General features: G+C 35.3%; 1 protein-coding gene and 1 pseudogene across 2 annotated transcripts; both read right to left on the reverse strand.

Moving 5' to 3' along the window:
- Positions 1 to 2236: 2236 nt before the first annotated feature.
- On the reverse strand, positions 2237 to 3467 carry LOC141512151 (uncharacterized; annotated as a pseudogene).
- Positions 2999 to 21134, reverse strand: LOC141514643 (uncharacterized). Of its 2 annotated transcripts, XM_074225619.1 has the most exons (6): positions 20976 to 21134; positions 20107 to 20172; positions 19924 to 20027; positions 15301 to 15351; positions 14648 to 14779; positions 2999 to 4125 (listed from the first exon to the last, which is right to left on the reverse strand). In XM_074225619.1, exons 3-6 carry the CDS (start codon positions 19973 to 19975, stop codon positions 3512 to 3514), a joined length of 849 nt encoding a protein of 282 aa, XP_074081720.1. In that variant the 5' UTR covers positions 19976 to 20027; positions 20107 to 20172; positions 20976 to 21134; the 3' UTR covers positions 2999 to 3511. The 2 variants fall into 2 exon arrangements, with proteins under 2 accessions (XP_074081720.1, XP_074081719.1); XM_074225618.1 differs by having other exon boundaries at positions 20107 to 21134.
- Positions 21135 to 21897: the final 763 nt, after the last annotated feature.

Below are 21897 nucleotides of genomic sequence, written 5' to 3' on the forward strand. Positions count from 1 at the left end.
AATGGACAAGATAATGAATGGCCTATGTCCTGTTTTGTCATGCAGGACTATCTATTTTTGTTTGAAAGGTGAGTCTATATTTATTTGTGCTCATTTATTCCTTGTCCTAACTTCCATTCACTCCTTTAGTCTATACTTTCATATATACTCCAAATCATAATTGCATTTCAATATTCATAGTGAATAATTATTCAATGTCTATGATTCTATATTACTTAAATTTATTTTTAAAATTTCTAGTTCACAGTATTTTAAGTTTGGGAGTATTTTTGTCAGAAGTAAAACTATACATGACCATGTGCACTGTAATCCCAATATTAGCAACTATTATAGCATGCTTACTGTTTACAAAGCTAAGATTTCCACATATCTTATTTGATACAAATAAATCTGCAAGGCAAGTGCTACATATTCCTCATTTTACATATGGGTAAACAGATTCAAAGAACTTAAAATGGTTTTTCTATTATCTCACAGCTAGAAAGTGTCAAATATTAGATTTAAACACAAGGACTCTCCTGCTCAAAGTTCTCTTTATTGCACTGCATTAAATCTACTGAAATTTTATCTCCTGACCAGCTGGGCCTCCTGAAAATGATCAACATAATTCATGGATTAGATTCTGAGAGATATGATTAGCAATTATACAGAATTTTAAGAGCTAGAAAGTACTTTCAATTCAATCCATTCATTTTGCAGATGAAGGAATAGAAGCACAAAGTAGTTTTGAGACTTGCCAAAGATCAGTGAATTAATAATGGCAGAGCTCAGATCCTCTACCCTTCACTACCCATCACTACATAATATTGCCTGTCAAGGCAGTGGACAGGGCTCTCAGGGTCTTCCTCTGCTCTTTCTAGGGAATAACTATTTCAATCATTTAAATGAAAACATTTAAAATATTTTCCCTAACACTATGAATTAAAAATATGCATGTATGTATAAACATACCCACATATGTGTGTACACATATATAAACATATACACACATTTATATACATAGGTATGTGTATGTATAGATAATGCTATAGATGGAGGATTTTTGAGTGCATGTGATTCCCCCCCCCCCCCCACATATATCTTGAACCTGGAGTAGCTTATTAGGAGGACCCATGAATAAGAATGGTATGTGCTATGTATTTCATATATGTATATTTTCCAAGTTTTTGCATTTGGTACCAATCAAATCTACATTATTTACTTTGTAGTTCTCTGGTCCTTCAATTTCTTTCCTGCTCTTGAGTCTGTAGATTCACATGTCAAGTCCTCATGCCCAATCCAGTGATTTTTCCATAAAAAAAATCATTAGCTTAAGGGATTGATGAATCCTCAGCTGACTTCTGAAGTTGTGGACTTAAATGTTACTGATAAGGTCTTTTAATCTTGATATATAAATGTAGTAGGGTGGATGTCCTTCTGGAGACTGTATCTGCTAATAAATTAATTGTTTTCACAGGCCAGTGAGTAGGAATCTACAGATGATTGTTGTCCTTGTATATGTAAGAAAGAGTCAGACAAAATGACCCTACATATTATAGCTATATGTCTATCTAGGTCTAGATATCTAAGTCTAGAAAGTAAAGAGGAATTAAAAAGCCTTTTGATGAGGGTGGAAGAGAAGAGTAAGAGGAAAGGGGCAGCTAGGTGGCATAGTGGATAAAGTACCGGCCTTGGAGTCAGGAGTACCTGGGTTCAAATCCAGTCTCAGACACTTACTAATTACCTAGCTGTGTGGCCTTGGGCAAGTCCACATACTACTACAAAGCTATGCTTTTCCAGTAGCAATGAATGGCTATGAACTGAACATTATAGAACTGACACTTTCAAATTGTGATTCTGGAGAAACTTTTTAGAATCCCTAGGGCAGCAAGGAGGTCAATTAGTCAATACTTAAAATAAATTAATTCAGGATATTCACTGAAAAGTCAAATTCTGAAGCTGAAGCTTAAATACTTTGATCACATAATAAGTAGATGGAACTCTTTAGAAAAGACTTTAATTTTGGGAAGGATTAAAGGCAAAAGGAAAAAGGAATGGCAGAGGATGAGATGAATAGATGGTATCATAGAAACAACAAACATGAACTTGGACTGACTTCAAGAGATAGTGGAATATAGAAGGATCTGGCCAGCTATGGTCCATAGGGTCATGGACAACAACATGAATATGATGGAATATGAGGAATGGTGGAGGCCTATATGGAAGCAGTTTGGATGAGAGATTGCTTACATTATACTCACAAGGTTTCTTTCCAATGAGTTTTCTGATGTTTGGTAAGGTATGTGCTTTGGCTGAAGGCTTTTCCACATTTATTGCATTTATAAGGTTTTTCTCCAGTATGAATTTTCTGATGCTTTGTAAGGTCTGTTGTTTGACAGAAAGCTTTACCACATTCACTACATTCATAGGGTTACTCTCTAGTATTATCTGATGTTGAATAAGACCTGAGCAGTATCCAAAAACTTTTCCACATTCATTACATTTATAAGGTTTCTCTCCAGTATGAGTTTTCTGATGGTTTGTCAGATTTGTACTCTGGCTAAAGGCCTTTCCACACATATTACATTTGTAAGGTTTCTCTCCTGTATGAGTTCTCTGATGTTGAATGAGTGTTGAGTGATCACTGAAGGCTTTTCCACAGTCATTACATTCATAAGGCTTTTCACCAGTATGGATCCTCTTATGCTGAGTAAGAGCTGAACAATAACTAAAAGCCTTCCCACATTCCTTACATGAGTAGGGTTTCTCTCCAGCGTGAGTTCCCTGATGCTGAATGTGGCCTGAGTGATCACTGAAGGCTTTTCCACACTCACTGCATTTATAAGGTTTCTTGCCAGTGTGAATTCTCTGGTGTTGAGTAAGGAATGCACTCCGACCAAAAGTTTTCCCACATTTATTACATTCAAAAGGCTTCTCCCCACAATGTACTCGTTGATGTTGATTAAGGTATGAATTTTGGCTAAAGGCTTTTCCATATTCATTGCATTCATAGGGTTCCTCTCCTGTATTAATTATATGATATCAGATAACAGCTGAGTAGTTACTAAAGACTTTCCAACACCTATTATATTCATAAGATTTCTCTCTAGTATGAGTTCTCTGATGCTGAATAAGTGATGAACAGTTATTAAAAGCACTGCCACAAATATTACATTTACAGGGTTTCTCTCCAGTATGAGTTTTCTGTTGCTGAATAAGGTCTGAGCAGTAACTGAAGGCTCTTCCACATTGGTTACATTCGTAAGGTTTCTTTCCACTATGAATTATATGATGTCAAATGAGAGGTGAGTGGTCACTGAAGGCTTTCCCACATTCATTACATTCATAGGGTTTCTCTCCAGTGTGAATTCTCTGATGTAGAGCAAGATGAGTGAATGTGGAATTCACTACATTTATATGTTTTCTCTCCAGTATGAATTCTCTGGTATTGAGTAAGGTATGAACTACGACTGAAAGTTTTCCCACATTCACTACATTCAAAAGGTTTCTCCCCACTATGTACTTTCTGATGTTAAAGAAGGGCTGAGCAGTAACTGAATGCTTTATCACAGTCATTACATTTAAAAAATTTCTCTCCTGTATGAATTTTCTGATGATTTGTGAGGTGTGTACTCTGGCTAAAAGCTTTTCCATATTCATTAAATTCATAGGACTTTACTCCATTATGAATTCTTTGATGCTGAATAAGGGATGTACAACCTCTGAAAGTTGTTTCACATTCATTACACTTACAAGGTTTATTCCCTTCATTAATTTGCTGGTGAATCATTAAATAAGCATTTTGTTTGAAGCTCTTTTCATGCACATCACATGTATATAATCTTTCTTCTACAGAAACACTCTGTTTTGTAACAAGGATTGGCCTCAGATTGAAGTTTTTCCAATTCTCATTGGATTCTGACCCTTTCTCCTCAGTAGACCTTTTGATATGGGGAAATGTAATATTCTGAATATATTTCCCCTGGTTTCCCACCTGACTCTCAAACTGGGCCTTCAATTTCCATACTTCTCCCAACATAGAGTCTTGAGCAACACTGTTTGATAGTCTTTCCATTAACATACCCTGGGATGATTTTTCTTCCTGTTTTGGAATTGATTCCTTGATTTCAGACCTAGACTTTGAATCTGAAAGAAATTTAAAAATACAACTTTAAAAGTATAAAATATAAATATCCATTTGTCTTTGTATTGTGATAAAGATTACTGCAATAAAATAAAATAAAAATAATTCCAAATATATACTTGAATTGTACCTTTTAATTCCCCCAAAAACCTATTTACCTCATAAAACCCACTAAGACATTTAATATTTTTCAAAGTGTTATCATATGACTTTAATTTGACCCATATAAAATAGGAACTATAAGATTCTCAGGATATTCTGTTTAGGTTTTCCCAAATCATATATAAATGACAAGTTTGGTATTCTTCCTATACTGTTTGTGACTAGTTGAATGTATGTGAACTTGTTTAGTATTTTGATACAGACTAACCATGTGATATATTATATAGAAAGAGCTGTCAAAGTGCCCCCCAATGCAGTACAGTCACAGTAGAAGCAGCAGAGCAGCAGCAAACTACAAGAACTTCTTGAATTGAGACTTGGATTAGGTTTCTGCTTGTCACTGACATCTCAGATTTGAAAGAAAATTTCAAGGATTGGTAAGACCTGAACCAAGTTTCTGATGTTCAATGACCTTTGAATCTGATTTGACCCTTATTTAGAAGGGGCTAATGTAAAGAAGGGAGCAACTAAGATAGAGTGCTAGGTCTGGAGTCAGGAAGACTCATCTTCCTGAGTTCAATTTGGCCTTAAGACATGTATCGTATTTTCCCCAAAATAAGACCTTAAATGGAAAATAAACCATAGAACGGTTTTTCAGGACATGTATAAAATAAACCCTACCTTAAATATGAGCCCCAGTTAAGATAATCAGTCAGTCAGATGCATTTAGTTGTCTGTTGCAACATATAACTGACATATTTAATTATAATATAATATGCAATCAAATATAACTAATATTATTGACATTAATACTTAAAATAAATGATAATATTAATTATAATTAAGTATTTGTAAACACCCAGTTGTCTGTCTTTGGATAAGGTAAATGCCTATATTAACAGATGTACTCAAAACTTATCACTGAGTGACCTGTAAAATTACAGACAAAATACACGAATAACTTGTGCACTTGATAATATCTGGAGGGAAAGAAAGTCCCACCTCTAATCATCACTAAGGGAAAGAAAGGTAAAATTGAATGTGTTTCTGACATTAGTGCACATAAGCAGTTATAAGGAAATGGGTGGTTTAATGCTGCCACTGGTTTTTTATTGATGTTTTACTTTTCCAAATACATGTTATCAAAGTTTTTTTAACATTCATTCATATGCCTATGCATATTACTAAGTTACAAAATTTCCTTTCCCCCTACCTTCCCAACCGCACCCCCCTTAGTGATGAACAGTCAGGTTAGCATTGTACTTACACATTTATGTTAAACATGTTTACAGGTTAGCTATTTTTGGTATGAGGAATTAGGATTAATGGAAAGAAATATATGAGATATTTTTTTTAAAGTGAATGTGTAGTGTTCCTGAGATTCTGAAAGATTTTTGTTTTGTTTTGTTTCTATTTCTTCCTCTGGATGGGGATTATATTGTCCATAGTCGGTCTAATAGGCTTGTCCTAGTTCTCTGAACCTCTGAGAGGTGATGCATCCATCAGGGTTGATTATCTCATGATGCTGTTGTTAATGTGTATATTGTTCTCTTGGCTCTACTCCCTTCACTCAGTATCAGATCCTGTAAGTCATTCCATGTTTCTCTAGTCTTTACCATTAATGGTTTCTTATAGAACAGTAGTACTCCATAATATTCATATATTATAACTTGTTTAACCATTCCCCAATTGATGTACATCCCCTAAATTTCCAATTCTTTGCCACTATAAAAAGAGCTGCTATGAATATTTTGGAAAATGTGGGACTTTTCCCGTTTCTTTTGGGTATAGGCCTAGAATTAAACTTGGTGGGTCAAAGGGTAGGAACAACTTTATTACTCTTTGGACATAGTTCCATATTGCTATCCAGACTGGTTGGATCACTTCACAACTCCACTGGCAATACATTAATGTCCTAATTCTCCCACAACCTGTCCAACATTGATTATTTTCCCTTTTTGTCATCTTAGCCAATCTGATGGGTGTGAGGTTATGAGGTTGTTTTAATTTGCATTTCTCTAATCAATGACTTGGATCATTTTTTTCATATTATATATAACTTTAATTTCTTCATTTGAAAACTTTCTATTCATATGCTTTGACCATTTATCAATTGGGTGCTGATTTGAAACTTTAGAAATTTGATGCAATTCTCTATATATTTTAGAAATGAGACCTTTATCATAACTCCTAGTTGTGAAGATTGTTTCCCAGCTTTCTGCTTTCCTTCTAATTTTGACAGCATTGATTTTATTAGTCTAAAACCTTTTTAATTTAATATAGTCAAAATCATTCAGTTCTGCAGTTTATAATGTACTCTAGTTCTTGTTTGGTCATAAATTTGTCCTCTTTCCATAGATCAGATAGATGGAGTATTTCTTGGTCTTAGTATTTCTTAGTTTATCTATGCTGTTGCCCTTTATGACTAAATCCTGTACCCATTTTGACCTTATTTTGGTTTAGGGTGTGAGACATGGGTCTATGCCTAGTTTTTGCCATGCTGTTTCCCAGTTTTCCCTACAATTGTTGACAAATAGTAAGTTCTTATCCCAGGAGCTAATGTCTTTGGGTTTGTCAAATAATAGATTACTGTAGTCATTTACTACTGTTTCTTTTGAACCTATCTTAATCCATTGATCCATTACTCTGTTTCTTAACCAACACCAGACAATTTTGATGACTGTTGCTTTATAGTATAGTTTTAGATCTGGTAGAGATAGCTCACCTTCATTTACATTTTTTTTTCATCCATTCCCTTGCTATTCTTGACCTTTTGTTGTTCCAGATTAACGTTACTATTTTTTCTAGGTCGGTAAAATAATTATTTGGTAGTTTGTTTGGTATGGCACTGAACAAGTAATTTAATTTGGGTATAATTGTCATTTTTATTATATTAGCTTGACCTAACCATTGTCAATTGACATTTTTCCAGTTATTTAGATCTGACTGTATTTGGGTGAGAAGTGCTTTATAATTGTGTTCATACAGTTTCTGGGTGTGTGTTGGTTGCTGCTACTTGTTTTACAAGGTGACCAAAGAAGTCTGCTAACCTGGGATTCAGCCAGCACTCACCATAATAACTAATGCATGAAGAACTTCTTGAAAAGAAAAGAATAGATTAATTAATGGTTACCACAGGAATGACTGCCTATCTCCAGACATCTTCTGAAAATAAGTCCTAATGAGTTTTATGGAGCAAAAATTAATAATATAAGACCAGTCTTATTTTTGGGGAAATACAGTATTACCTGTGTGATCCTTTTACTTAACTCTGTTTGCCTTATTTTTCTCATTTGTAAAATGAGCTGGAGAAGGAAATAGCAATCCACTCCAGTATATTTGTGAAGGAAACCCCAAATGGGGTCATGAAGAGTTGGACATGACTGAAAGAACTCAACAACAGCAACAGTAAATATAAAGGAATGTCTAAAGAGAAGACTTGAAGAGCCCCAGATTTAGAATCATCATCTATGGGAAAGGATGGCTCTATATTTGAAAAAGGAACCTTGGTATTTTTCTGGTATATATTATAGGAAAAAGACTCCCAATTCTTATGACAGATGGAAGTAGTATATTAGAAATAATCTGGCTAACTAGTTTCCAAAAGAAGCCTGACTTTAAATACTATTCAGTGGTTCTCAGAGATCCAATTATCATATTCATACAAAGGATTTTCAGATCTATATATCTCTCTTCTGAGTTCTACCAGCTGCCTCTTAGACATCTCCAAATGACTGTCCTGTAGGTATCTCATACTCAACATATACAAAACATAATGCATTCTTTCCAAATGCTTCCCCTTCCAAGTATTATTGTTAAGAGCCCCACTATCTTTCTAGTTACCCAAACTCACAAACTCAATGACATTACTGACTCAACTTTTACTCAACTCACACATCCAATTTGTGGTCAAATCTTGCTATTTCTGCCTTTATATCTCTTTTCTACATCCCCTTCTCTCTACTTATACAACTGTCAACATAATTTAGGTCCTCATAACCTTTCATCTGGCTTAAGAGTTATAGCTTCATAATTGGTCTTCCTTCTCTCTTCATTTCAATCCATCTTGCCCAGAAGCTATCAAAGTGACTTTCCTTAAGCACTGATCTAATCCTGTCAGTACCATCATTATTAACTCAAAACACTCCAATTCCTCACAATTACTTCTAGAATTAAAAATAAACTCTTCTGCTTGGCATTCAAAGCTTTTCACAACTTAGATTCTTTCCTATATTTCCTGTCTTCAAATACTTCTTATACTAAGCACCATGTACTCTCTAATGCAATCATACTTTCCTACTTGCCATTCTTCACACATAATGCTCCCTCTCCTACCTCTGTATCTTCACATTGGCTGTTACCTATGCCAAAAATGTGCATCTCTTCCACCTCTCTCTTACAATTCTTGACTTCCTACAAAACTCAGGTCAAATGTCACTAGTGTCTAGTATATTTCATCTACTTTGTAGGTATCTTTTAGATCTCTATTTATATATATGTTTTTTTCTCCCATTAGAATATACATTCCTGGAGGGAAAGGATTGTTTTTGTTTTTTTCTTTCTATCCTTAAGTGTTTAGTGCAACAAGTGTTTAAGAAATGCTTATTGATTGTACTTCCAACTCTTCAAATGTCTTTGTGACCTAGGACAGGTCATATTGTGGTTCTCAGTCTTGGTTTTCCTAAATGTGGAGTGGTAGTGTTGAACTAAATGATCTCTGGGGCCCCTTTTACAAGTTCTAATATTCTATGATGCTGTAGCAATTAGTAGTTTGCTTAGTGGGAAGAGATTCAGGGAGCTGAAGGGCAGGTATTTTTACCCCATTAGAGATCTCTCTTTATATACCTATATAGGGAAAGAGACAATGGAAGTCAGGGAGGGAGTTGAAGATGTTAAAAAGGGATGTACCTTTAAAGTTTCACTGGTGCAAAGATTAGAATTCAAGTCCTAGTAATCAATTCAGTGACTAAATTGGAGGCTTTTTAGTGTGTTGTGACACAGTATATGGAAATAGAAAAGGCTTTTGCTGGTATCCAACTATTCTGTCACATAGCTTCCTAGTACTTAAGAAACAGAATTATAGAACTTCAGAATTAAAAAGAACTTTGGGAATTTATCTAGTTAGAAAAAAATCACATTGATATCTCTGTGAGATAGTTAGTATCTTAATTACTATCCCCTTTCTATAGATGAAGAAACAGAAGCCCAGAGAGATAGAGATTTGTCTATAATCACAAAGCTAGTAAATTGTTGTTGGGGTTTGAACCCAGGTATTCAAATCCAGAGCTCTTTCTACTATATCATGCTCTATTATTCATTTTACAGATGTCTCACAGAATCTAAAAGTCTGAAGAAACCCAGAGAACACTGAATTTCAGAATCCCTTTCCAATAGCTACAATGATCATCCAGCTTCCACTCAAAGATCTCCAATGGGGTAGAATTTCTGGCATCCAGAGGCAATACATTCTACAAACTCTAATTATTAAAAAGATTTTCCTTATATTAAAACTAATCTGCCTCTTAGTAACTTTTCACTTAACTGCTCCTAGTTCATTTTTCTGATGCCAAGTAGAACAAGTCTATTCTCTTTTCTATATTCCTCTTTAAATTCTTGAAGACAGCTACCATGAATTTTTTAGGCTTCTCTAATATTCAATATCTTCAGCTAATCCTTGTATAGCATATTATCCAGACCTCTTACAGACCTTTTGGACTCTATTAGTCTTTCTAAATATGGGGTAAGAAATGAAAATGCTCTAGAAATAGTCTGATCAGAACTTTCTCTTCAAACTACTCTCAACCAAACTTCTCTGTTTTTGTTAAGTGATTTGCTATTCTTTTAGGCTTCCAAATGCAAAACCTTGGGGTTATCCTCCATTCCTCAGTCTTCCTCATGCCTTGCCAGTTTTTTTTTTTGTTTCTATGTCTCTTTGTACTGACTTCTTTCTACTTATCATTAAAATCATCACTTTACTTCAGACCCACATCACCTGTCACTGGAACTATTGCAATGGCTTCCTCATGCCTCCCCCATACCAATGTGTCTCCATACAATTGACCAAAGTGATATACTCTGAGCACACATTTGACCATGTCACTCTTCTACTCAAGAAACCACAGTGTTCTCCTATTATCTTTAAATAAGATAGAAACTCTGTTTTACTTTAAAAGTCCTTTATAACTTGGCTATATCCTGTTTTTCCAGCTATATTACAGTATTCATATATTATTTCCCTTCTCAATCAAAGTGAAATTCCACAAGGGAAATACCCAAAATATATTTGGTGCATTTATTGGCATTTCTTTTTACATTTCATTGGGTTTTTTTTTTTAGGTTTTTGCAAAACAAATAGTTAAGTGGCTTGCCCAAGGCCACACAACTAGGCAATTATTAAGTGTCTGAGGCCAGATTTGAATTCAGGCACTCCTGACTCCAGGGCCAGTGCTCTATCCACTGGGCCACCTAGCCAACCCTCTTTTTACATTTCAATTAGGAAATGGATAGCAAGTTTCATCATTAGTCCTTTAGAATCCTGGTTCATCATTATACTGATAGAAGTATAATACAACAATATTATAACACATTTATTCTTATTGTTGTTGGTGGTCATTTTTGGCTCTCTGTGATACCATGTAGGGTTTTCCTAGCAAAGTGATTTGCCCTTTAATTCTCCAGCTCATTTTACAGATGAAGAAACTGAAACAAAATGGATTAAGGGATTTGTCCAGGGTCACACTGCTAGTAAGTGACTGAGGTCACATTTGAACTCAAGAAGAGTCATCTTGACTCCAAGCCTAGGTCCCAATCGACTGCACTATCCAGCTGCCCCCAAGACATTTATTATTAATATTTAATATTGATCATCCATTCTCTTATTTATAAGCACCCTCCAAGATTACCATTTTTGTTACCTCAAAAAGAGTTATAAATATTTTTGTATGTTCTTATTATTTTGCTATATTTTTGTATAGCATTATTTTACTTAAGATCAATCCTTCTCTTAATAATTCTTCTTCTAATTTGCCCTCCGTTTTTCTCTCTTCCTTGTATTTCACATTGAGAAAAATGTTTTTCTGTACTCAATTAGGTATATGTGTATAATTTCCTTCTTTGGATAAGTTTACATGTGAGTGAGGTTCAAATGTCAGCTGTTCACCCCCTTTTTTGTTTGTATAGATGTCTACTTACACACTCTAATTATGTTATTTTTCACAACTTTTCCCCTACTTTCCCAGTATATTCTTCTTCTCTTTTTTCAATTCTTTTAAGATCAAGACATTGGTTTTAGAAAAGACTGGGAAGATTTACATCAACTGAAGCAAAGGGAAGTGATCAGAACCAGAAAAACATTGTACCTGGTATGAGCAGTATTAAAGGACAATATTACACAATGATCAACAGTGAATGACTTAGATATTCTCAGTAATACAATGATCCTAGACAATTCCATAGGATTTTGGATGAAAATATCAGATCTACCTCCAGAGAAATGATGGAAATTGACTGTTAAAAACTTTATTTTTCTTGTTTTTTTTTTAAGTGTGTGTGGGGTGTCTGTGTTTTCTTTTGCCACAGGGAAATATGAAAATATTAGGAAATGACTATACATTTATAATCTATATCAAATTGCTTGCCTATGAAGCAAGGAGGGAGAAGTTTTCTGTAATTAGGAACTCAAAATATTAAAAACTAATGTTGATTATTTACACATTTTTGAGGGAAAAAAAAAATAATTTTTTGATCAAGACATAACAGAAACATACCTAGAACTTGGTCTCCCTCTATGAGCCTTAGGGATGATGGGTTTCAGAAAGGACACTTGTATCATTTCCCCATATTTGAAAATAAGAAATCTATCCTTGTTTAGTTACTTATGATTGTTGATTCATTTTTTTTTTTTTATGTTTCTCTTAACTCTTGTGTTTGAACATCAAAATTTCTACACAGCTCTGGTCTTTTCATTAGAAATGCTTGGAAATTTTCTCTATTATTTCTTTTTTTTTTTTTGCAAGGCAATGGGGTTAAGTGGCTTGCCTGAGGCCACATGGCTAGGTAATTATTAAGTGTCTGAGACCAGATTTGAACTCAGGTACTCTTGACTCCAAGGCCAGTGCTCTATCCACTGTGCCACCTAGCCGCCCCAATTTTCTCTATTATTAAAAGAACATTTCCCCATTCCCTATCCTTCCTGTACCATTATACTCTGTTTTTCTGGTTAAGTCATTTAGGGCTGTAATCTCATATACTTTGCTTTTAGAATATCATATTCCAAGTTCTCCACTCTTTTATAGAGGTGGCTTCTAAATCATGTGTGATCCTGACTATAACAACTTGAATTTTTTTTTCTTTCTGGATGACTGTAGTATTTTATCTTTGACCTAGAAGTTCTGGATTTTGGTTATCATATTCCTTGGAATTTTTAATTTGGGTTTTATTTTGACTAGGTTCTTTTTATGATTGAGATGTTAAGAGAATCCAATAATTCTTAGATTTTTTTTCTCTTTGATTTGTTTTCCAGGGTAGTTGTTTTTGCTATGAGATACCTTTATTTTCTTCTATTTTTTCCAGACTTGAATTTCTTCTTGCCTCATTGAGTCATTGCCTTCTCTTTGGTCCATTCTAATGTTTATGGAATTTATTGATTGAACAACAAGAGGAATATAGTTTTGTTGTTGTTGTGCCAAGCTGCTAATTCCTTTTCCAATTCTTTCTTTCATAGCTCTCATTTCTTTTCCTTTTTTTCCTCAAGTACTCTCATTGCTATGGAAACATTTAAAACTTCATCTCATCCAAGAATTCGAACTAAATTTTGTCACTTCCTAGGGATGGATGGCTTATAGATGTTTTGGAATCATTCTTTTAGTCATTGTGATAGGGTTCTTTCTTTTTTCTTTTTCTTTTTTTTTACCCATTTTCCAATCTACTTCCTGATTTCAGACTTGATTTTAGGGATGAGTTCTGCCACACTTCTGGAAGGAAAGATGATATTGGTCCTGCTGATGTTTTCTTGGGGCATTAAGTATTGTATTATTCCAGGATCTCAGGGATTAACTGAGACCTATAAGCTTTCACCAGTCCCAAAGTAGTGTGATCCAGGATTGTCTGATTGCTGTTCCCTTGGTCTGAGCTCGGCAAGTTCTTGACTTGAGTTTTGGTCTGCAAGGCTCTGCCCCTATGATCTAGTTAGAAAATTCTGTTTGTTCAAAATGGTCAAATTGTAGACTCCCTTTTGGTCTTAGATTTCTGCCTTCATTATTCTCTGCAGAATGGGATGGATGCTGCTGCTGCTGGCTTCTGAACTTCCTATTTTTTTCAGTACATTGCCTAGGGCCTCCCTACCTAGGAGGTATCTCCCTACATGAGATACCAATCCCCTGTGCAGGTCCTCTTTTCAGTCTGCCTTGAACCTGTGACCCAGAACTGGATAGTGGGGGACAAAACTCCAAGTTCAAACCTTTCCCAGTAGCAGTGACCTGATACAAGTCTGGAAACTCCTCTGACACAGATGCATGCAGTTTCTCCCTGGGCATAGGTGTTTTCCATCCATGATGTGCTACTGGTTCATTTCAGTCCCTAGACCTCTCTGTCTAACTTCTTATGTTGAGTTGGGCTATATAAATAACTCACTATTTTTCTCAATTTCCTCACTGGAATTTGGTCTGGTGCATTTTCTAGATCTGTTTGGAGAAGTATATAGGCTGACACATACCATACTGTTTTCTATTATTCTATCACCTTGGCTCTGCTTCCTCTTCCTTACTTTCAAACCACAGCAGCCTTCCCTTTCTTCAAGTCTTAGCTCAAGAATCACCTTTCACACAATACCTTTCTTGACCACAAAAGTGAATTCTCTCCCTAATTCCCTTTATTTAAGACTCACCTTTCACACAATGCCATTTCTCTCCCTCGGTATTTTTCTCTTCCTTACCTCTATTTAAATCTCAACCTTGTTCTAGAATACAGTCAAATCCCACATTCTCTATGAAGCTTTTCCTGACCATCACTCAAAATAGTGTCTTTCTCTTCTGTAACTACTTTTAAATACTTATTGTTGGTATGAGTCATGTAAATGATCTTATTCATGTTCTTATGTTATTATGCAAGCACTTCTTGTAGGGTTTCAGAGCATCCTCTAATAATAATCTTCCAATTTGTCTATATCCAAGATAATGCCCTGTACAATATTGAGGAGCTAACCAGCACCAAGCCCAGTATGTTAGCATTCAGTAAATGCTTATAAACATTTGTTGAATGAATTTGTCTTAATGAATGAAAGAGGTAGGTGTGGAGTAGTACAATAAGCAGGTAGGGATCATTTATTATGAAGTATACCAGGACAAGCTTAGTCTTACTACAGAAGAGGTATTTGAAAAAATATAATTGGATAATAAAACTAGTGAATGAGGTAATAACACATACCCATACTTTGAGAACCAAGTTGATATTTCAGGAAAAAAAAGAGTAAACCCCAATTCGTCTTGAACCTGGCTTTCTGGGGCAAAGCAGTCACTCCCTTCTCCTTTGTATCTTCTTTTGAGGAAAAGTAGAATTCTGAAAAGGAAGACCTCGGAGGTAAATTTGATGAGATATCATTGAGATTAGGTGGCATGAAACTAATGTTTAGACCAGGGTTCTGGATGAGTATACCTTATTCAAAGGAAACAGAAGAGATAAACTAGGGAGGGATAGAATTGTATGTATATATTCAGACTTAGTTATTCAATTTCAATGATCCAAGGACCAATTCTAAAGGACTTACAATGAAAAATTATATGCAACCCAGAAAAAGTATTAATGGTGTCTGAATACAGATTGAAGCATAATTTTTAACTTTATTTTTCTTATTTTGGTCTGCATTTTCTTTCACAACATGAACATTATAGAAATAGAAATGATTTGTAAATATATGCTTGTTTAGATTATATAGAATAGCTTGCTTCCAATGGGGGAGGGAACTTAGAAAGGAAAAAGAGAGAATGTTAGGGGTGGCTAGGTGGCACAGTGGATAAAGCACCGACCTTGGAGTCAGGAGTACCTGGGTTCAAATCCGGTCTCAGACACTTAATAATTACCTAGCTGTGTGGCCTTTGGCAAGCCACTTAACCCCATTGCCTTGCAAAAATCTAAAAAAACAAAACAAAACTGAATGTTAAAATTGTTTTTATATGTAACTGGGGAAAATAAAATGCTAAATAATTTTTAAAAAGAATGTACATTTATTATTATGAGACATATGGTGGATGGTATTTGGGTGAAGCTCAGTAAAGGGAAGAATCATAGAATCATGGAGTTGAGCTAGAAGAGGGCAGTCAGTCACTAAATAAATATATTTATTAAACTCTCTTCCTAAGACAATTCAAATAGATCTTCAAATTCTGAAGATCACCCATCAAGATAAAGTACCAGGGACTGAAGCTCATTCTTGAGCTAAACTACCAAGCAATCAAACTCTATTGAAGAGAGAGCAACTATGATGGGCTAGCTATGTTATTCAAATGAGAAACTTAGGTTTGGGATTTATGTAGAGCTCATGCAAGGCAGGTGTTCACAAGGAAGTCAAAAGAAACAATATGAGGACACTCTCAAGATCTCTCTGAAAAGAATCAATTTTATGATATGGATGATAGTGGTAAAAGTGGTAAAAGACTTCCTAGCATGACATGCCTCCATTAAAGAAGATGTTGTATTCTATGAGCAAGTAGAATTGGGTGCTCAAAAGAAGCCTGAGGTGCTCAAATTTAGAAATATCTCCTCTCCAAATGTTCATATGAATTATTTGTAGCTAACCTGGGGTAGAGTCTCCTGAGCTCATATGGGTCTCATCAGTCACAGTCACACATACTGTACCTTGACTCCAACAGAGTGATGTCATTGTAGTACTCTTCAAGAATGAAGGACAACAACCTATCATTAAACTCCTACTATCTGCCAAGTATTACGCTAAGCACTAGGGATACAAGAAGAAACAAAAGACCAGTTTTGCCCTCAAAAATCTCTCTAAGATGTCAGAGGACATCTAATCCAATACTTTTGTTTTATATATAAAGGAACTGAAGCTAAGAACAATAAGTTATTTTTCCAAGGTAAGCATTATAGGTAAGAACCCATTTAAAAAATAAGTAATTTTGTTACTGGATTATATGCTATCAGAAAAGAGAGAAGATGACTGGGATGAAGAATTTATAATATAATTTAAGTGTAGAGGCACTATATAAAATTAACGTAGGATTTTAATTATCTAGATATTTGTAGATGAGTTCTCTCTGGCAAAAGCAGTACTGATAGCTTCTTGCTTTATTGTAAAGATATTTACATCCTTCAAAATGTGGTGGAAACAAAAAAAGAGAAATTCTCTTCTTGATTTGATTCTCAACAAGGAGGAACAGTGTTAAACTGAAAATGATGGAAAGCTTGGGAGGAAGTGAACTTAACACAATTTAAATTTTGTAAAAAAAAGAAGGGAGCCAGACACAGTCAGAAAAACACTCTAGCTTTGAGAAGGCAGATTTATAGAATTTAGAGGAAAGATAGGATGAGTAGCATCAAATTCTATAAGGCAAATCAACCCAAGTGAGATATGAAACTCTCAAAAAGGAAGTTTTGAAAACACAAAGGGAAACAGTTGCACTAAAGATCAAAATTAGGAATGACTAAAGAGACTGATGTGAACACACAGAGACCTCATCAATCAACTTAAATTTCATATACATTAATATTTTGAATATTAATCTATCTTTCTATATACATCAGAAAAAAAGCAAGCAGAGGGAAAAGAATGAATAAAGCAGCATAGCAGAGTCCAGTAATAATGTTAAAAATCAGAATGAATGTGGGCTGATGAAGAACGCTAAGGATAAACTCCCTAAAACAATGTTTTAACAATATTAGAGGGAAAAGGGTAGTCAGTGAAGGGAAAGGATCGGTATTTGGGATGAATGGAGTGTTGACAACTAACAACAGAGAGAGGGTCAAGCTGCTTTATTCATTCTTTGCTTATATTTTCTCTGTCCTGGAAATTGACCTTTGTACTAGAAAATCCCAGAACAACAATAATAAAAATGGTTAATGGTGGGTTAATGTATAAAGAGAGTACTAGATGAACCTGATGAATTAAAGTCATTTGGAACAGATGAACCACAACTTTATATACAGGTATTATTGCTACACTATGTGCCAGGCTCCATCTCCCCTGGGAGAACTTAAAAGTGCCATACAACTGAAGGGCAAATGACTTCCATGTCTGACAAAATTATTTAAAAGAATATTAAAAAGATGGTTAGAGAACACAAATAGAAACAATAATTATAAAGAGCAAACATGACTTCATAAAGAACAAGTTAAGCCAGAGTAACCACAGCTCTGTTTTTGATCAAAAGGATCTTGTAGATTATACAATTTTTATTTTTAGCAAATCATTTGATAGATCTCTCATGCTTTTCTTACAGAAAAAAAATGGAAGGATATAGACTAGTAAAATTAGATAAAGAGTTCTGATTCAAATGGACAGAATCAAGGAAAAGTTCATTTGTTATCAACTTGAAGGTTTCTAGTGCTATGCTCCATAGATTTTTAAATCAATGATGTGGGTAAAAGGCAGAGACTCATCAAATTTCCAGGTTACATAAAGCTGAAAGATACCACTAACCCACTGAATAAGAGTTACGATCCAAAAAGATCTTAACAATTTAGAACATGAGATTGGTCTTAATAATATTGTATTTAATAGGGATGTGGAAAATCTTCTATTTTGATTCAGATATCACAGGATGTGGGAAGAATGGTTAGTTAGTATTTTGCCTGAAAAAGGATTGAGGTAGTTTAGTAGACTGCAAGCTCAGTGTCCGCAGAATAATATAGGAGCCAAAAAAAAAAAACCCGGAACAAAAAGAGATCATCTGAGCCTGCATTAAGAGAGAAAGTATCCAAGAATAATATTATAGTCTCAATATACTCTGTCCTAGTCAAATCACAGTGGAGTGACTGTAAGGTACTTCAGGAGGGTAATTAGGATCCATATGAGATGTAAGGAAAAGCCTGAAGAAAAAAGAATCAAGATAATATGATAATTATCTTTAAGTTTCTGAATGGTTATCATTTGTTAGAGATATGACTTATCTATTTTGGCCTGAGAGAAAAGAATCAAAAACAATGAGATTCACAGCTTGATGTTCCAAAAGCAGAATGGGATGACTCATGAATGAGTAGATTTCCCATCACTGCCCATCAACAGAGGAAGATTCTTTTTCAGGAAAAGGTTGGACTAGGTTACTGAGAACCTTAACTGTGAAATTCTGTGGGGAAAAAAAATGTGAAATGAGGACTTCATAGCTCTCAGATTCTACTAGCCTACAAATCTTTCCATATCAGTTTAGATGTGTTAAAAAATGTACCCTCCAAATCTAGGAATTGGAGAACATCTAAGAATAGCTTAACTCCCTCCCTAAGATAAGAGAAAGTGCATAGATAATGCTGCCACAGGATTTTGACTTTGTTTCTCCAAGTAAGAAAGGTAAGAATCTAGGGACAAAGTTAGAAAATGTTACTTTCTGAAATTCCTTTAATAAAAATCAAAATACAGTTGAGAATAACCAGATCTAGAAATATCTTATAAAGGGATAGTTTAAAAAGTAATTGCTAATGATATCAAGTTCTCTCCCAAATCTCTTCTCAGGGATATGTACCAATATAATAAATCTCTTCCCATCAATCTAGATATAACTGATTTTTTCCTCTAAATCTAACTAACAGCTTCCCTCACCAACTATATTTTTAAAAATTTCTGTCCATATGCTCTTAGATTAAATTTATATATAAATCCTTTTTGTTTTCTGGATATCAAGTCCTAATAGATTGGCCAAGGATTATTGCTGATTTTTTTTGTGTAAATCTCCAGTTTCTCTCTTGAAACTTTGGTGAGAATTTCTGGGTCAAGATTATCTTGACTATATAGTTCTAGGGACTATATATTCTAGGGAATATATAAACAGGGGAGACCTGAGTCTTTAATTTTATTTTCAAATATCCAATTTATCCTGTTCCTAGCAAAAGAGGGACCTAGAACTGAAGGGGGAAATATCTTTTTAGCTAGAGATTTTTCTTCCTAGAATTCAAATATCTATTCCCAAGCAAGGCCTAATCTCATAAAGAGTGGGAAAGAACAAACCTGAGAAATCTGTGGTCAGATCCTAAATGTGACATTTACTATCTGCCTCTCAGTGTCCCCAGGAACTCTCTAAAACTGTAAGTTACTGAGAGTTAAAGAAGTACTTTTCATATCAGGAATTTCCTACAATAATGAAATGGCAAGGGGTAGAGAGACTTAATGACTACGGGTAGAGTATATACATAAAAGATCAAGCAACTTCAGTTACTGAGAGAACCCAAGTTATACAAGGATGTCTGCTTTCTCAGGATATCAGATGGGATTACTACTGTGGGGTAAATGAGGAAAGGAGAAAGGGAAGGCAATAAAGATTTATTAAGTGTCTGCTATGTTCAGTGGAAAGAAACCCTGGAGTCTGAAGATCAGTATTTAATCCCAGCTCTAATGACTACCCCCTTTATGAAATGTCACTTAACCTACCTCGACCGAATTTTCCTTATTTATGAAATGGCATTGATGATCCAATGAAACAAATAAAAATAGTTTCTGGACTCAATTCAGACTTACAGCAAGCATTTTTTCTTCAACATACCTTGATATTCAGAATTGAAAATGACTGTGACTATCTCCTGCCCAGCATGCATACTTCAGAACCAGTTGCCCAGATTTGGATATACAGCAGCAACACAGTAACACCTGTAACACCACCAGCATCAGCACCACTAGCAACTATCACAGGACTACAGATCAATTCATTCTCTAATAATTCACTTACGATTTTACGATGGAATTCTCCTTTCTTATCCTAGCGATTCAGGTGTTCAGCTCTTCTGTTTCAGCCCTGCTTTGAGGGTGATAGGGTTTACTCATGTACTATTCTATGTACACGGACCACAGTCACACCATCACACACTCACACACGTACAATCTCAACCTCTCTCCCTCTCTGTCTGTCTCTCTCACACACACACACATACACACACACACCCCACATACACCACACACACACACACACACACACACACACACACACACATACACACACACCCCACATACACCACACACACACACACACACACACACACACACACACACACACACACACCACACACACCACATACATCACACCCCCCCCATACACACAGGCAGATGGAACTGGGGTTGCAGGGGTGTCCACAGATGATGATGGGGTGGCAGTGTCCGAAGTGTGAATTATAAAAATAATTGCCATTTGTTGAGGATTTAAAAGTTAGCAAATCTCTCTAAATACTTTAGCTGAAGAGAAAATTGAAGTCCACAAAGAGCCAGATGGGAATCCAGGTGTTGGTTTGCCCCGTTTGAGCTCTGCCCAATACACCATGCAGCACACTTTGTATGCCCACTTAGAATCTTTAGAATGTTTGAGATGGGAGGAAATATCTAGAACAACCCCTTCCACTTTTACAGATGAGGAGACTGAGACAGGACCTACCTGCTCACTTGTCCCAGGAATGGAAGAATCACGGCCACCCATACTTCCACTCCTCTCCTATTCCCCAAACCTGTCCCTTCAAAGAACCCCTTTCGATCACACCCAGCGGTCTCCCGGAATCCATCTGCAGGACCGCGACTGCTCTCACTGGGCTACTAAGAAACAGGACTCACCTTCTCCTGGTCCCCAGATGAACAATGGATACCTACGGCCAAGAGCCAAGTGAAATTGCGCCTGCGCAGGTGTAACCTCAAACTACGATCCCCAGAATTCTTTAAGATTACGTCACTTTGTGTCAGAAAGTTTTCTATGGGGTGAGTTCCCCTCAGGTCCCCAGAAACCACCAAGCTTTGGAGGAAAGGCATGGGCTGAGGGGGAAAAAAGTGATGGGTTTTAACATACCTCCTTATTTTGTTGGCAAAGGAGAAAAATGAGACAGTTTAAAAGTTGAAAAAAATATTTTTTTTTGTCAGATTAGTCTGTATAGGTAAAATAGGAAGACATGGTGAGAGAGGAAAAAGGTAGAATGAGAACTTGTACAATGAACTGTATATTTAACGTTATATTATGCTCAAAATAGAATAGAAATTGTAGATTTCCTCATAGTTTATGTGCAACAGAACAACAACAAAACTCAACAAATGTTAAATTAAGCTAGGCACTGTATTTTAAGGAATTTAATTCTAAAATTAAATCAAATTTAAAAATTCACCAAAAATCATTTAGTAAACGTCTTCTCTGCACCATGCACTGTATTAGATGTTGGGAATCTAATGACAAGGATGAAACAATTCCTGGTCTCCAGGAGTTTACATTTTATCTGAGACTCAAATAAATACAAAATATATAATCAAGTAATTTTTATGTTGCATTTCTCTTGCTTCTAAGACCTCCCCCTGCAATTCACAGATGTCATCTTTTAGAGCTGCTGGCATTATGGGTCATTGATTCAATAGCATTTCTCAACAATCACACCTTGAAACAAACTTAGAACAATATAAATTTTAATATCATAAGAAATACTTCAAATAGTAAGATTCATTAATCACATCTAGGGCTAAGTTATTGTTACTTCTCTCCTGGTGCTGAAATAAT

This window comes from Macrotis lagotis, chromosome 2, assembly GCF_037893015.1.
Source record: "Macrotis lagotis isolate mMagLag1 chromosome 2, bilby.v1.9.chrom.fasta, whole genome shotgun sequence".
Classification (NCBI taxonomy): Eukaryota; Metazoa; Chordata; class Mammalia; order Peramelemorphia; family Peramelidae; genus Macrotis; species Macrotis lagotis.